The 17,185-nt window shown below is 35.6% G+C and overlaps 1 protein-coding gene and 1 pseudogene across 1 annotated transcript; one reads left to right on the forward strand and one right to left on the reverse strand.

Annotated features, from left to right (window-relative positions):
* Positions 1-1,066, forward strand: LOC127713881 (uncharacterized). Its single transcript, XM_052219846.1, has one exon. The coding sequence runs from the start codon at positions 69-71 to the stop codon at positions 999-1,001; it is 933 nt and encodes a 310-aa protein (XP_052075806.1). The 5' UTR covers positions 1-68; the 3' UTR covers positions 1,002-1,066.
* Positions 1,067-14,066: 13,000 nt separating this feature from the next.
* On the reverse strand, positions 14,067-16,865 carry LOC127713880 (putative nuclease HARBI1; annotated as a pseudogene).
* Between the last annotated feature and the right edge of the window lie 320 nt (positions 16,866-17,185).

A 17,185-nucleotide genomic window follows, 5' to 3' on the forward strand; every position in this document is an offset into this window, starting at 1 on the left:
ATATACAAAGGTATGACTACAGTGAATCCCAAGATGGCAAGTCATACTGTGATGCTAAAATTGCTCATATGAGAGCAAGGCTGAGGAAATATGCAAGCAATGGGGGTAACATATCATGTTCAGAAGACATGAAAAAAGCCTTGGATTACGGAGATGGTGTGCCAGGATGTCACATTGCCCATGTTGAGATTCCTCAACCAGCTGATCAATTCACACTTCAGCGAAAAATAAAGGGGATCACAAAGATTTCTAATGTACAATTTGAAGATTATGGTCAAATAAAATATTGGAGAAACTACAACGTCGGTGTTGGTCACATTTTGTCAATTACACCTATTAACCTAGAGTCAACCTTAAATATATTTTCAGACTTTAAAGTTCCTTGTAAAGACACTGGAAATATATTAGCTGCTCGAGAAAAACAAACCTCTGAGGAAACTCAGTCTGATGTTAATCTGACATGTCCTGAACCAAATTGCAATACAGTATTGCATTCTTATTCCGAACTGAATGACCACTGCTTTATTGGTATCCATCACTACCTGTCAACATTTGATGGTATCAAAATGAAATGGCGTGACATTTGTTTGGATATTGATTCTACCTCATCAAAAACCAAACAAAGCACCCTTTCATCCAGCATAAGTGAATTGTCCCTTGGATGGGCACTGAAAAAGGACAGAAAAAATGCTCGGTTTTCAGAAAAGGTAAAAGTTTACCTTAAAGGTGTGTTTGATGAGGGCGAAAGCAGTGGCAACAAAGCCAACCCGGTTAATGTTTCCAGGAACTTGAAAGTTTGCCATGATTGTGATGGAATGAAAATGTTTACACCAAAGGACTACTTACAACCCAGTCAAATTATTTCCTATTTTTCAAGACTGGCAGTGCTGTCCAGAGCTCCAGCAACAAATGTAGTTGAAGACGATATTGACAGTACCATAGCAATAATTAATCAAGCAGAAGCACTGGAAGAACTTGTGAATCTTAATATTTTTGTTTGAGAGTGACTTGCTGTTAATTCAGAAATTATTGCTTGCATTTATTATTCTGATATCATTCCAAAATGAAATAAAAGTTATTGTGATTTATAACAGGAAAACAAACAAATTTTATCATTCAAAATGTGAGATTATATTATTACAATACTCATCCGGTTGCAGTTTTCGAAATAACAAAAACTTTGCAATAATTTATGATTTTACAGTAAGGATGTCTATTGGTCAAATTTAAAATAACAAGAATTGTATATTACACAGATTTATAACCTACAATTTGAAAATTTAATCTATTGTCAAATTTAAAATAAAAAAGAATTTTATATGGTTGCTCTGAATTAAATGAACTTTGACATCAAAACAAAATAAACTAAAAAAAAATTATAGTCTCTTGACTGCAGCTTTCAAAATATAAGACATTTGAAAATGGTGAAAAAAAGTTTTTTCTAGGTTTTACCTTATGTCCTGTATCATTGGGAATGTTTTTGACTTAAACTAAGAAATTGAAATGATCTATTGAACAGATATATGAAAAGAAAAGTAAGGTTTTGTGTGAAAAATATTTTACGCTATTTGTATTTGGAGATTAACGTTTTGACTAAAGTATTGAGCATGAAAAAAGTAGAAAACAAGTTTGCTTGTGTCCTTTGTGTATGACATAAAAATTGAAACTTTTATTCATTGTGCAATGTACGTTGAAGTATTATATATACATATACATAAATCTAATAACTCCTTGCTATCTGAAGCACTCATATTATCTCAATCCCTTTTTACTCAGAATAAAAAAATGTTGGTTTGGATGTATTGATAGTTTGGCAAAATATTAAGATTTAAGTCATATTTTAACCTTAAAGAATAAGTTAAAACCTTTTCTTTTTAATAAACTCAAGTTAAAGCACAATATAATATGGAAAATATATATATTTGATGAATGAGTAAATCAGCAACATGGAAACAAATTGAGAACATATAGGCCAGACTTGGGGTCAATTACACTGGAATGTAATTAATTGAATTACACATTACATTGCAAAAATATCCCCAAGGGTGACTGGGGAATAGAAGTATGGTCACCATTGGTCTTCCTCCGACCGGCGGTAAAACCCTCGTCAAAGTGGGGCGTCCGTTTGGCTGTGCGGGATGTACAAATTTGCAGCCACGTCCGGTCAGAATTGGGACGTTAAATCCGATGCCTCGTGTAAAGAGAGTGCCACGCTCTTTGCACGTTAAGAACCCTTGCAACAACTCTTTGAGGGGTCCGTAGGTGACCTGTTGCAAGGCTAAATTTCTGTCCATATCCAATATACCCTCATTTCCCGTGGCAGTCTAAATTTCTCCGACCTTAATCCCTTAATCTATTACAGAACCTACCTATTGTATTTATTGTGACCTTGTTCTCGTCCTGAATATGCATGAAATATTTGCCACTGGACGTTAAGCAACCAACAATCAATCAATCACTAATTACCATTACACAGTTTTTGAAATGTAATTAATTGAATTACAATTACTTTACTAAAGTAATTAATTAAATTACACATTACAATTTATCATATTTTTTTTAAACATTGTTTACAATATATATAGCATGTGTAAAATATTCATGTAAGCTTTCAGCATAGTTTAAGCAATGTATTTGATCACCATAAGAAGTTTTAATGTTTTGTCATTTAGTCTACATCTCTCTGGTCCAAACACGTTTGGACAAGAGCTGATGTGGCCGGTATTGCTAGATCATAAGATGTGTTGATGGAAGAGGGAATGTGTTCCTATCAACTTGAAAAATTGTTTAAGCGTTTTTGACATTGTCCGAAAAACGCAAAAATTTCGACCCTTTATTATGAATAATCAATTATGAATACACGAGATATCAAAAATACCTACGCGGGAGTGTTAAGGCAGGACATACGTTTTGTTGTAATAAAAATAGAGGTTTTGGCGATATTATTTTGTGTTTGCTACAAAATCATTTATCAGTGAGAAAAACCCCAACTTCTATTGTAATATAACAAGCGGAATGTCTACTTTCATTTTTAACAAAAAAATTGCCCATGTCTAAGTCACGTGACCCGTCACGTGATTTTATTTATATATATTTAATAAAAACAGTAAATCGAAAAGTACAAGCTTTTATCGACCACCTTTCCTAAAAAAATTGGGCTTATTTTATTCAGAAAATTCTTTTTTATGATGAAAGTGATGTCCGCTCAAATTGTTCTGTAAAAGAGACCTGCTAGAAATAAAATTTCGTCAGATTTTCATACCATGGTCAAAACCAGAGAGAACACAAGTTGTTTTGATATCCTTATTAAGTGAATCTTTTAAACGGACAGCACTTTCTATAAACCATTTATATTCAGGATTCTAAAACCGTATGGATTATAGAGCATCGATGGTTATGAAAGCTTGTACTTTCTCTCTGAAGGTTGGTCGTTGATTGAAATTTAGGCTTCTCCATTGCCATCAAGCGCTCAACTGACGGCAAGGGGAGATTATCAAATATTTGCTTTTTAAAAAGCTGGAAATTACAATTCCATAAACAAAGGGTGTCGTTGTAGATTTTATCGAGTAATTGGATACTTTCTCACATTTTAAAATAAAATTGTATTTTATAACCCACCCTCTGCCTTTGTTGTTTCATTAAAAGATCCAACAAATAAATAATATGTCTGGTTTGTATCCATATCCATATGATACAAGTTGTTTTTTTTCAAGATATAGCCTAGGACATCATCAGTCAACCGCATATGTTAAGAAAATCCACATTGGTATACGAGATGTAAATAAATGACAAACAAAATGTGCAATTCCAACAGTATAACTCTGCTCCTAGTTGAACGAATGGAAATATAAAAAAGGGGGGGGGGGGGGTTGCATTCCGAATTTTGAACTCGACACATCAATGAATTTTCAAGCTTAATTATCCTACACTTCCATTTTATTCACTGGGAGTTTATGACTAAATTAACCTACCTTTCAACAACTTTCTCTATAAATCATTCATATAAATTATTATGTACCCCATACATATATTTTAGTATTGATCATTTTCTGACATCTTGGACTGAAGAGAAAAATATTCAGGTTTGCCACATTTTTTTTCTCCATCAACTTATTCATACACGTCCGAAAAAAGTGTTTTCAGCTTTCATACCTTTTAATATGTTGGACTATGTACGAGGGTTCGATTCCCTCCCTGAGCTTAAAATATAAATTCATGCTGGTGCAAAGAGGGTAAATTGCTCAGTGACCCCGCATAGTCCATCATGCTTCCAGGATTCATTTTACATGTATTATTTTTCCAATTTCAAAACCAGTTTTTTTATGTTGTATATCTCGGCTAGATTTGTTTCCCTGTAAACACTGTCATTTTTTTTCCTCTCTGAACTTGCAATATTGTGTATTAAAGTTTCATATTTAAAGTGTAATGTGAAATTTGAAAATTTCATTTTTTTTTTTGGCAAACAAATAAATTTACTGCATTACTTCCATGGAACCAACTTGACAATGGATGCCACCTAAAAGTCAAAGACAAGAAAAAAAACTTTTTCCATCTTTAAAATTTATTTCATAATCATGATAGTGCAATTTATTTATTTCAACAACACAACAAAACAGACGCCTAGTGAGGTAGCTGAAAGAGATACAATAACAAGAAAAAACTGTTTAGGGATAACACCTACATAGAAGTTATTCGGTTAAGCAGGGGCATTTTCAAAGACGTATAAACTGTAAGATATCACATACCAAACATCTAAGCCAAATTTATTAGATTTATGTAAGACTCCTATTAGAGAAGTGTGCCATTTTAAGGTCAACAACTGGTTGTCCAGTGATGCGTGTGAGATCACGAGGTTCTTGGTACACCATAAATCAATCTTATCTTAGACAGAAGCCTATGATGATTAAACCGCCACATTCCTTCAGGGCTTTCAATAACTTTTCAATGAACAGGCTGTTTACTAATTTGAAGTGGCTGACCAAAAAAGGGGGGGTCAGGTGGGCTTGCCCCCCGAAATTTTTTTTTGACCTTACATTGAAAATGGTGCACTCTGAGGCATTTTCAAACTATTTACAAGTGCATAAAAAATGGGGTTTCATAGGAATGTTATCTTTTTTTTTTAGCTTGTAAGGTCAATCTTGTGATATTGCGTATTAAAATAAGACAAATAAAAATATATCAAAAATAATCTTAATTGTTATTGTAGTGCCAGATTTCGCAAAAAGTAAGAAAGCAACGGAGGGTCAGCATAAAATATTAATACCAAGACTCCGTGTTGAAGGCCTTACTTTGACCTATAATGGTTTACTTTTACAAATTTTGACTTGTATGGAGAGTTGTCTCATTGGCACTCATACCACATCTTCTTATATTTATGTAGAGACCTACATATATATGTCATCTGCAAAATCTGACAATTTCAGTTTTGATCCAGAAAAGAAATATTATTTTCATGTGTTCTATATTTCAATAAAAACATGCAAATCTGGGAAAGGACATATATGCTGAAGTGGGAAAATGTCTTCCCCTTCTTAGCCAACACTTTTAACAAAGGCTTCCATTCGAGATAGGTTAATGTAAAAAAAATTCAAACTGAGGCAGGACCCATCTTAACATTGGTACTTTTTTCAACGAGTGGGCTAATGATCAGCAAGGGGAAAATTATAACTGAAAAAAATAAAGAGAGCCTTGGCATAGCCTTGGCATTTACCCTCCTACCTACTTTTTCAGTAAAACTTGACGGGAAAGGTCCAACTATAAATAAAAAAATGGGAAGCCTTCCTCCTATCCTAGGCTTCCTTGATGGCCCCATCCACAACAAATGGGTAATGACAAACCTGGAACTATATACTACAAACTGGAGAGAAAAGGTCCCAAAAAAAAGCTTGGGCAGGCCTCATTTATATAAACATGAGACTGTACAGACCTTCTAAGGCTTCTTTGAAATTTAATAACTTCAAATAAAAAGTTTAAGCTGTAAATGGCTCCAATGATTTTGTCTTTTTGCTGGTAAAGAAATCATTTACTTTTGGTCTTTCATTTCATTCAGTTTCATTTAATTTATTTACATGCAATTTAAAAAATTGCCTCCTAAAACTTTTTAATTTTGGTTTCTCATGAGTTATCCATTGATAACATACGTTTTTATTTCGATATCTCTCTTGATTTTACCATTGACAATCTTGATCATTCAAGCGATTGATTGAAGATCGTATTTGAATGCAGGCAAACGTCTTACTGACGCCGATTTTAAGTTTACTTTCAGTCAGACAAAATGGCCCAGTCGGTTATAAAAAGCCATCGTTTTTGAAAAATCTATGAAACTAAAAACTCCATGAGACAAAAGGTTAATAAAACTTTGTTTTTATTTTATTCTCTTCAAAAATATTTTTTGTTTAAGCATTTGAACCGGCGATTTCCGTCTTTTAAAACGGCGACATTCCGCCGGGTGCCGGCTCTTAATGAAAACCCTGTTCCTTGTGATCTACGAATGGAGTTTTTATTTAAGCTTATTAAGAAAAACATCAAGCACATGTTTCCAAAATAGACTGAGAAAATATAAGTGTAAGAACAAGTTCTGTACCAGCATTAAATGACATTGCAAACTTCAATAAATGTTCGGTGTGATGGTATGATAAGTTTATCTAGGTAAAGATCTTTATATACATCCTGTTTAAATGTTCTATATGTACGTAGTTTCCATTTCTGTTTGAAGTCGGACATAAGTTTTACATGTATTGCATTGTTAACTTGCTGCTTATCAATGTCAGTGTCATTAAACAAGCTCGCTATCCCACATGATTCAAATTGACCATAAATACTAAAATTTGAGTTTTTGCACACTCGATGACGTCTGAAATTCTGCTCTGCCCAGTTGTTTATTTTCTTATTTAGTCTACTTTCATCCATATATCGTGACCGATTGCAGTAGTTTATGATTACCCGCCATTGTTTCACAAACATGTTTCGTCATACACAAGTTTTCACCTGTGTAACGGTCTAATGATTTTGGGAAAAGAAAGACAATCCAAATTAATAATTTTCACTTTCATACGTACAATGTATGTTGAAATGACGCCTGAAAGGTATAAATTACATGTAGTTGACGCTTCATACGTACAAATACCATTGTTAAGTAACATTTAATGTATAAAGTAGATACTTATGTCGCTTGTGTTGTTTTCTCTATTAAAACCAGCAACTATTACTGCCTCCGGTTACATAGGCGTTTTTAATTGACAAATTATATATTTGATTGTTGATTGTACTGTAAACCACCAATTTATTTTCTATTACCTGTGTCACGTACAAAAAATAATTGACACTTATTGTCCAGTGTCTTGCATTCTTGCGGCAGGTAGAGACGCAATGGATAAATTTCCTAAGATTATTATATTTCTTGAGAGCGTCACAACACCTCACAGGCCGCCTTGCCCTTGGTGCACTACGCTCCTGAATCTGCACTAATTCCATGATGGGATGGTGCTATGAATAAAGAAAACATACCATCGGACGTAGATTTCCCTCAAGATAATATGTATGAAGTTTTTGTCAGTATAAAGTGTGTGTCGTAATTTCGTCCTTCTGAAATTGACATTCATTAAGAAACAGTGGTTTGATTCCGCCAGTGTACTTTATCCGGAGGAAGAAAATCCCCAGTGATTTTTATCCACCAACAAAAAATCACTACCCCCCAAGGGTGACTGGGGAATAGAAATATGGTCACTACAGGTCTTCTTCCGACCGGCAGTAGAACCCTTGCCAAAGTGGGGCGTCCGTTTGGTTGTGCGGGATGTACAAGTACGCAGCCACGTCCGGTCAGAATGGGGACGTTAAATCCGATGCCTCGTGTAGAGAGAGTGTCACGCTCTCTGCACGTTAAGAACCCTTGCAACAACTCTTTGAGGGGTCCGTAGGTGACCTGTTGCAAGGCTAAATTTCTGTCCCTATCCAATTTACCCTCATTTTCCAGTGGCAGTCTAAATTTCCCCGACCTTCTTCTCGGATGGCGTACATTACAGGACCTACCTATTGTATTTATTGTTAATTTGTTCTCGTCCTGAATATGCATGAAATATTTGCCACTGGACGTTAAGCAACCAACAATTAATCAATCATCTGAAATTGACATTCATTAAGAAACAGTGGTTTGATTCCGCCAGTGTACTTTATCCGGAGGAAGAAAATCCCCAGTGATTTTTATCCACCAACAAAAAATCACTACCCCCAAGGGTGACTGGGGAATAGAGATATGGTCACTACAGGTCTTCTTCCGACCGGCAGTAGAACCCTTGCCAAAGTGGGGCGTCCATTTGGTTGGGCGGGATGTACAAGTACGCAGCCACGTCTGGTCAGAATGGGGACGTTAAATCCGATGCCTCGTGTAGAGAGAGTGTCACGCTCTCTGCACGTTAAGAACCCTTGCAACAACTCTTTGAGGGGTCCGTAGGTGACCTGTTGCAAGGCTAAATTTCTGTCCCTATCCAATTTACCCCCATTTTCCAGTGGGAGTCTAAATTTCCCCGACCTTCTTCTCGGATGGCCTACATTACAGGACCTACCTATTGTATTTATTGTTAATTTGTTCTCGTCCTGAATATGCATGAAATATTTGCCACTGGACGTTAAGCAACCAAAAATCAATCAATCATCTGAAATTGACATTCATTAAGAAACAGTGGTTTGATTCCGCCAGTGTACTTTTATCCACCAACAAAAAATCACTACCCCCAAGGGTGACTGGGGAACAGAAGTATGGTCACCATTGGTCTTCCTCCGACCGGCAGTAAAACCCGTGCTAAAGTGGGGCGTCCGTTTGGCTGTGCGCGATGTACAAATTTGCAGTCACGTCCGGTCAGAATGGGGACGTTAAATCCGATGCCTCGTGTAAAGAGAGTGCCACGCTCTTTGCACGTTAAGAACCCTTGCAACAACTCTTTGAGGGGTCCGTAGGTGACCTGTTGCAAGGCTAAATTTCTGTCCCTATCCAATATACCTTCATTTCCCGTGGCAGTCTAAATTTCTCCGACCTTAATCCCTTAATCTATTACAGAACCTACCTATTGTATTTATTGTGAACTTGTTCTCGTCCTGAATATGCATGAAATATTTGCCACTGGACGTTAAGCAACCAACAATCAATCAATCAATCAATCATTGCAAAAATGATCAATTACACTAATTACCATTACACAGTTTTTGAAATGTAATTAATTGAATTACAATTACTTTACTAAAGTAATTAATTAAATTACACATTACAATTTATCATATTTTTTTTAAACATTGTTTACAATATATATAGCATGTGTAAAATATTCATGTAAGCTTTCAACATAGTTTAAGCAATGTATTTGATCACCATAAGAAGTTTTAATGTTTTGTCATTTAGTCTACATCTCTCTGGTCAAAACACGTTTGGACAAGAGCTGATGTGGCCGGTATTGCTAGATCATAAGATGTGTTGATGGAAGAGGGAATGTGTTCCTATCAACTTGAAAAATTGTTTAAGCGTTTTTGACATTGTCCGAAAAACGCAAAAATTTCGACCCTTTATTATGAATAATCAATTATGAATACACGAGATATCAAAAATACCTACGCGGGAGTGTTAAGGCAGGACATACGTTTTGTTGTAATAAACATAGAGGTTTTGGCGATATTATTTTGTGTTTGCTACAAAATCATTTATCAGTGAGAAAAACCCCAACTTCTATTGTAATATAACAAGCGGAATGTCTACTTTCATTTTTAACAAAAAAATTGCCCATGTCTAAGTCACGTGACCCGTCACGTGATTTTATTTATATATATTTAATAAAAACAGTAAATCGAAAAGTACAAGCTTTTATCGACCACCTTTCCTAAAAAAATTGGGCTTATTTTATTCAGAAAATTCTTTTTTATGATGAAAGTGATGTCCGCTCAAATTGTTCTGTAAAAGAGACCTGCTAGAAATAAAATTTCGTCAGATTTTCATACCATGGTCAAAACCAGAGAGAACACAAGTTGTTTTGATATCCTTATTAAGTGAATCTTTTAAACGGACAGCACTTTCTATAAACCATTTATATTCAGGATTCTAAAACCGTATGGATTATAGAGCATCGATGGTTATGAAAGCTTGTACTTTCTCTCTGAAGGTAGGTCGTTGATTGAAATTTAGGCTTCTCCATTGCCATCAAGCGCTCAACTGACGTCAAGGGGAGATTATCAAATATTTGCTTTTTAAAAAGCTGGAAATTACAATTCCATAAACAAAGGGTGTCGTTGTAGATTTTATCGAGTAATTGAATACTTTCTCACATTTTTAAATAAAATTGTATTTTATAACCCACCCTCTGCCTTTGTTGTTTCATTAAAAGATCCAACAAATAAATAATATGTCTGGTTTCCCCCCAAGGGTGACTGGGGAATAGAAGTATGGTCACCATTGGTCTTCCTCCGACCGGCAGTAAAACCCTTGCTAAAGTGGGGCGTCCGTTTGGCTGTGCGGGATGTACAAATTTGCAGCCACGTCCGGTCAGAATGGGGACGTTAAATCCGATGTCTCGTGTAAAGAGAGTGCCACGCTCTTTGCACGTTAAGAACCCTTGCAAAAACTCTTTGAGGGGTCCGTAGGTGACCTGTTGCAAGGCTAAATTTCTGTCCCTATCCAATATACCCTCTTTTCCCGTGGCAGTCTAAATTTCACCGACCTAAATCCCGGAAGCCCCTATTACAGAACCTACCTATTGTATTTATTGTTAACTTGTTCTCGTCCTGAATATGCATGAAATATTTGCCACTGGACGTTAAGCAATCAACAATCAATCAATATGTCTGGTTTGTATCCATATCCATATGATACAAGTTGTTTTTTTTCAAGATATAGCCTAGGACATCATCAGTCAACCGCATATGTTAAGAAAATCCACATTGGTGTACGAGATGTAAATAAATGACAAACAAAATGTGCAATTCCAACAGTATAACTCTGCTTCTAGTTGAACGAATGGAAATATAAAAAGGGGGGGGGGGATTGCATTCCGAATTTTGAACTCGACACATCAATGAATTTTCAAGCTTAATTATCCTACACTTCCATTTTATCCACTGGGAGTTTATGACTAAATTAACCTACCTTTCAACAACTTTCTCTATAAATCATTCATATAAATTATTATGTACCCCATACATATATTTTAGTATTGATCATTTTCTGACATCTTGGACTGAAGAGAAAAATATTCAGGTTTGCCACATTTTTTTTCTCCATTAACTTATTCATACACGTCCGAAAAAAGTGTTTTCAGCTTTCATACCTTTTAATATGTTGGACTATGTACGAGGGTTCGATTCCCTCCCTGAGCTTAAAATATAAATTCATGCTGGTGCAAAGAGGGTAAATTGCTCAGTGACCCCGCATAGTCCATCATGCTTCCAGGATTCATTTTACATGTATTATTTTTCCAATTTCAAAACCAGTTTTTTATGTTGTATATCTCGGCTAGATTTGTTTCTCTGTAAACACTGTCATTCTTTTCCCTCTCTGAACTTGCAATATTGTGTATTAAAGTTTCATATTTAAAGTGTAATGTGAAATTTGAAAATTTCATTTTTTTTTTGGCAAACAAATAAATTTACTGCATTACTTCAATGGAACCAACTTGACAATGGATGCCACCTGAAAGTCAAAGACAAGAAAAAAAACTTTTTCCATCTTTAAAATTTATTTCATAATCATGATAGGTGCAATTTATTTATTTCAACAACACAACAAAACAGACGCCTAGTGAGGTAGCTGAAAGAGATACAATAACAAGAAAAAACTGTTTAGGGATAACACCTACATAGAAGTTATTCGGTTAAGCAGGGGCATTTTCAAAGACGTATAAACTGTAAGATATCACATACCAAACATCTAAGCCACATCTTAGGGAAACCAAAAAATTTATTAGATTTATGTAAGACTCCTATTAGAGAAGTGTGCCATTTTAAGGTCAACAACTGGTTGTCCAGTGATGCGTGTGAGATCACGAGGTTCTTGGTACACCATAAATCAATCTTATCTTAGACAGAAGCCTATGATGATTAAACCGCCACATTCCTTGTGATCTACGAATGGAGTTTTTAGTTAAGCTTATTAAGAAAAACATCAAGCACATGTTTCCAAAATAGACTGAGAAAATATAAGTGTAAGAACAAGTTCTGTACCAGCATTAAATGACATTGCAAACTTCAATAAATGTTCGGTGTGATGGTATGATAAGTTTATCTAGGTAAAGATCTGTATATACATCCTGTTTAAATGTTCTATATGTACGTAGTTTCCATTTCTGTTTGAAGTCGGACATAAGTTTTACATGTATTGCATTGTTAACTTGCTGCTTATCAATGTCAGTGTCATTAAACAAGCTCGCTATCCCACATGATTCAAATTGACTATAAATTCTAAAGTTTGAGTTTTTGCACACTCGATGACGTCTGAAATTCTGCTCTGCCCAGTTGTTTATTTTCTTATTTAGTCTACTTTCATCCATATATCGTGACCGATTCCAGTAGTTTATGATTACCCGCCATTGTTTCACAAACATGTTTCGTAATACATAAGTTTTCACCTGTGTAACGGTCTAACGATTTTGGGAAAAGAAAGACAATCCAAATTAATAATTTTCACTTTCATACGTACAATGTATGTTGAAATGACGCCTGAAAGGTATAAATAACATGTAGTTGACGCTTCATACGTACAAATACCATTGTTAAGTAACATTTAATGTATAAAGTAGATACTTATGTCGCTTGTGTTGTTTTCTCTATTAAAACCAGCAACTATTACTGCCTCCGGTTACATAGGCGTTTTTAATTGACAAATTATATATTTGATTGTTGATTGTACTGTAAACCACCAATTTATTTTCTATTACCTGTGTGACGTACAAAAAATAATTGACACTTATTGTCCAGTGACTTGCATTCTTGCGGCAGGTAGAGACGCAATGGATAAATTTCCTAAGATTATTATATTTCTTGAGAGCGTCACAACACCACACAGGCCGCCTTGCCCTTGGTGCACTACGCTCCTGAATCTGCACTAATTCCATGATGGGATGGTGCTATGAATAAAGAAAACATACCATCGGACGTAGATTTCCCTCAAGATAATATGTATGAAGTTTTTGTCAGTATAAAGTGTGTGTCGTAATTTCGTCCTTCTGAAATTGACATTCATTAAGAAACAGTGGTTTGATTCCGCCAGTGTACTTTATCCGGAGGAAGAAAATCCTCAGTGATTTTTATCCACCAACAAAAAATCACTACCCCCCAAGGGTGACTGGGGAATAGAAGTATGGTCACCATTGGTCTTCCTCCGACCGGCAGTAAAACTCGTGCTAAAGTGGGGCGTCCGTTTGGCTGTGCGGGATTTACAAATTTGCAGCCACGTCCGGTCAGAATGGGGACATTAAATCCGATGCCTCGTGTAAAGAAAGTGCCACGTTCTTTACACGTTAAGAACCCTTGCAACAACTCTTTGAGGGGTCCGTAGGTGACCTGTTGCAAGGCTAAATTTCTGTCCCTATCCAATATACCCTCATTTCCCGTGGCAGTCTAAATTTCTCCGACCTTAATCCCTTAATCTATTACTGAACCTACCTATTGTATTTATTGTGAACTTGTTCTCGTCCTGAATATGCATGAAATATTTGCCACTGGACGTTAAGCAACCAACAATCAATCAATCAATTATCATTTAATAAATAAATCATTAAATATAACAGAGTCACAAGCAAATATAAGTCATGATTAATATCTAGGTTTTGTACGACACACTCTTGGTCTTTTGCTCTGATTTGTTTTTTGTTGCTAGTCTTTGCGGAATTGGAATTTCAAAATTACTGTTCACCGCTCGAATGACTCTGGAACTGTTGGCTGTTTAGCAATCGTTGTCAAGTTTAAGAAAAAGTATGTCTTCTAGTATGTGTTCTGGTGTTTTAGACAACCAAGACTGTAATGACACTTTATGACTATTGGATTGACCAAATAGTTCATAGTATCCACTATGGTTTTCACACAATCTGTTATTTCTAAGGAATCAACCACTTGTATTCCTTTTCCAATTCACGTAATGGATATGCACTGTCGGCTAACAAATACATATCTTGAGCTATCTTATTACTATTTTCTCCGAGATTATACAAGGAAGAATTTCTAAGAACCCGCGCATCATGTGTTGATTCGTTCATATAACAAAAATGTATATATAGTATACGTTTTGCTCATTATAGAAGGCTTCATAGTAAATGTGGAACGGACAACATCAATCAAAGTTTAAGATATATTTCAATACAATAATGTATAAATATGTGTCAGGTTTTGTCCATTTGCATTATGTCCATTTCCTTTTTATGTACATATTTGTGTTTACTAACTTGTAACTGTACTGAAGGAAACCCTTTTCTGTTAATGTAGTCTACATCACCACGTATCGCACCAGAAATCCTGATGTGAGTGCCGTCAAGAGCACCTATAACACCTGGTAATTATGATTGTAGCTGGAACTGGACAGCTATGTCTTGCTGTTCTTGGTGATCTGGCCATGATATCAGCTGAAATAAAGATCTGCTGTTGTATTAGCCATTAGCTTTGGTTGACTTTCCGCTTTGATCATATCATATTGTGACTTTTTAAGCGTCAAAAGGCTTTTAAAGGCTACATCTGACCAACTGTGTCTATTAGACGTAAATGCATTTGACTATTTTTACTAATAATACATGTAAAACATCATTTATTTAGTACACCAAGTAAACTGTTCCAACTATTGTTTCTTGATATCCCTTTTTGTCCTGCTGCGATTCTCCATCCATTCCGTCGGCGGCGGCGTCCGCAATAACATTCACTCCGCTGTGGTTAAAGATTTTTAAAATTTAAATATCTTTAAGAAACTATACTGGATTTTTACAGTTGGACAGGAGCTAGTTTATGATCAAAAGATAGTATACAGAAGAAAATTTTACACCCCCTCCCCGTTTTTCATATTTTACTTGTAATGAACTTACTTTTCTCCAGGTAAACATGTTATAAAGTCTGCAACTAAAGTTTCTGAAACATTTATTACTTTCTTAAACAGGCCTGAATTTTACCAGACTTGAACAGAAGTATCATTTTTATGATCCATTGATAACACGAAGAGAAGAATTTTTGAAAATAATTATAATAAAACTTCTGTATTTTACTGAGGTTTTTTCTTAAGTTAAAATTTGCATACAGTCAATAAGCTGAAATTATCAGAAACATATGCAATTTATGTGTATTCAAATATTTACACTGAAAACAAAGAGAACAGTGAAAGTAGACGAAAACACTGGGTTGCGCGGAACCCTTACGATGCTTTTAAGATATGACCAATGTTAAAATTACGAACGTGAAAGGGCTTTACAGCCAGTGAAGGTCGTTAAAAAACCCCGTAGTAGTATTAAAGTTGGTGCATTTTATTTTAATGTCAAAAATATTTTTAAAGCAAAGTGGATTCGATTTATTCGTCATGTTTCAAATTAAAAAAAAAAAAAATCTGTGAATAAACTGCAGCATTTTTTGTATGTTTAACATGGTTGCATTCAAAGTCCGTCCTATTCCTTTTCCATTTAATAACGTAAAAAATTAAAGCACGACAACTGGACTCGAGCAATGAGGGGGCTTCGGTGAAAAAATGTTTTCATATTCATATGCGGGAAAAAGTTTTTGACGGTGGAAATAAACCCCAGAAAAAGACGATAGTAAGACATTTCGAAAAAAACCCCCAAGGGTGACTGGGGAATAGAAGTATGGTCACCATTGGTCTTCCTCCGACCGGCAGTAAAACCCTTGCTAAAGTGGGGCGTCCGTTTGGCTGTGCGGGATGTACAAATTTGCAGCCACGTCCGGTCAGAATGGGGACGTTAAATCCGATGCCTCGTGTAAAGAGAGTGCCACGCTCTTTGCACGTTAAGACCCCTTGCAACAACTCTTTGAGGGGTCCGTAGGTGACCTGTTGCAAGGCTAAATTTCTGTCCCTATCCAATATACCCTCATTTCCCGTGGCAGTCTAAATTCCTCCGACCGTAATCCCGAAAGCCCCTATTACAGAACCTACCTATTGTATTCATTGTTAATTTGTTCTCGTCCTGAATATGCATGAAATATTTGCCACTGGACGTTAAGCAACCAACAATCAATCAATCAATCATTTCGAAAAACTATTTCTGACAAAAAAAATGTCCTCACACCCGGCTTTCCAAAAAAAAGCTTTATGCAGTTGTGTGAAAAAAATACTAACATGCCCCATAACATTATTTATTTTTGCTGATACCTTTCGCAAAATCAAATGAACACTTGATTTTGCTAAACCAAAGTAATGCCCAACTTCTCTCATTGACTCCTGGTTCGCAAAATAGCACAAGAAAACTGAAAGCTGCTTAGTTGGTGTTGTTTGCTCAACACCGCCACCATAAGTTCTTAACAGATCTGGGGTTATGCGTTCTAAAATTTCATTAAACACTTCGCGACCAATACGGTAATGGCCGGCGAAATCTTCCTCTTAAAATTGTGGGATAATGTTTTCAACATATCCATGTATTTTGGGCAATGTTCTCCGTTCTGTGCTGTAAAGTGACATTATTAGCATTTGTAATGAATTTTTATTGTGCGATACAATATTATTTTCAGTATCATCAACAATGAAATCATTCATAAAAGTAAATAAAACAAGTGTATTGTCAGCCATGTTAGAGAGTTACTCGAGATCGAAAAATGCTTTCAAAACGGAAAGTTGCGCGCGCTTCATAATTTAGAATAGTATGATGTCATGGACCCGACCCGAGAGTTCCAAAAGAGTCCCATCCGAACTCGGCCTACGATGCAACATGTAAGGCAACAACGTCCCACAAGACAAAGGTTGTGATAATGATATTGTAAAATTAACCATGACTATAAGTGTTCACTAATGCTCTCGTAGTATGAACAACAAAATTATTTAATTTGTAAAAAATATTTCCTTGTCCTATCCGTTTGCTCTTCTGTCAGTCTTAATTACGATTTTTATACGACCGCAAAAATTTTTGCGGTCGTATATTGGTATGACGTTGGCGTCGTCGTCGTCCGGCGTCGTCCTGCGTCGTCCGACGACACATTGGTTTTCGCACTCTAACTTAAGTTTAAGTGAATGGAT

This window comes from Mytilus californianus, unplaced genomic scaffold (assembly GCF_021869535.1).
Source record: "Mytilus californianus isolate M0D057914Y unplaced genomic scaffold, xbMytCali1.0.p SCAF_84, whole genome shotgun sequence".
Classification (NCBI taxonomy): domain Eukaryota; kingdom Metazoa; phylum Mollusca; class Bivalvia; order Mytilida; family Mytilidae; genus Mytilus; species Mytilus californianus.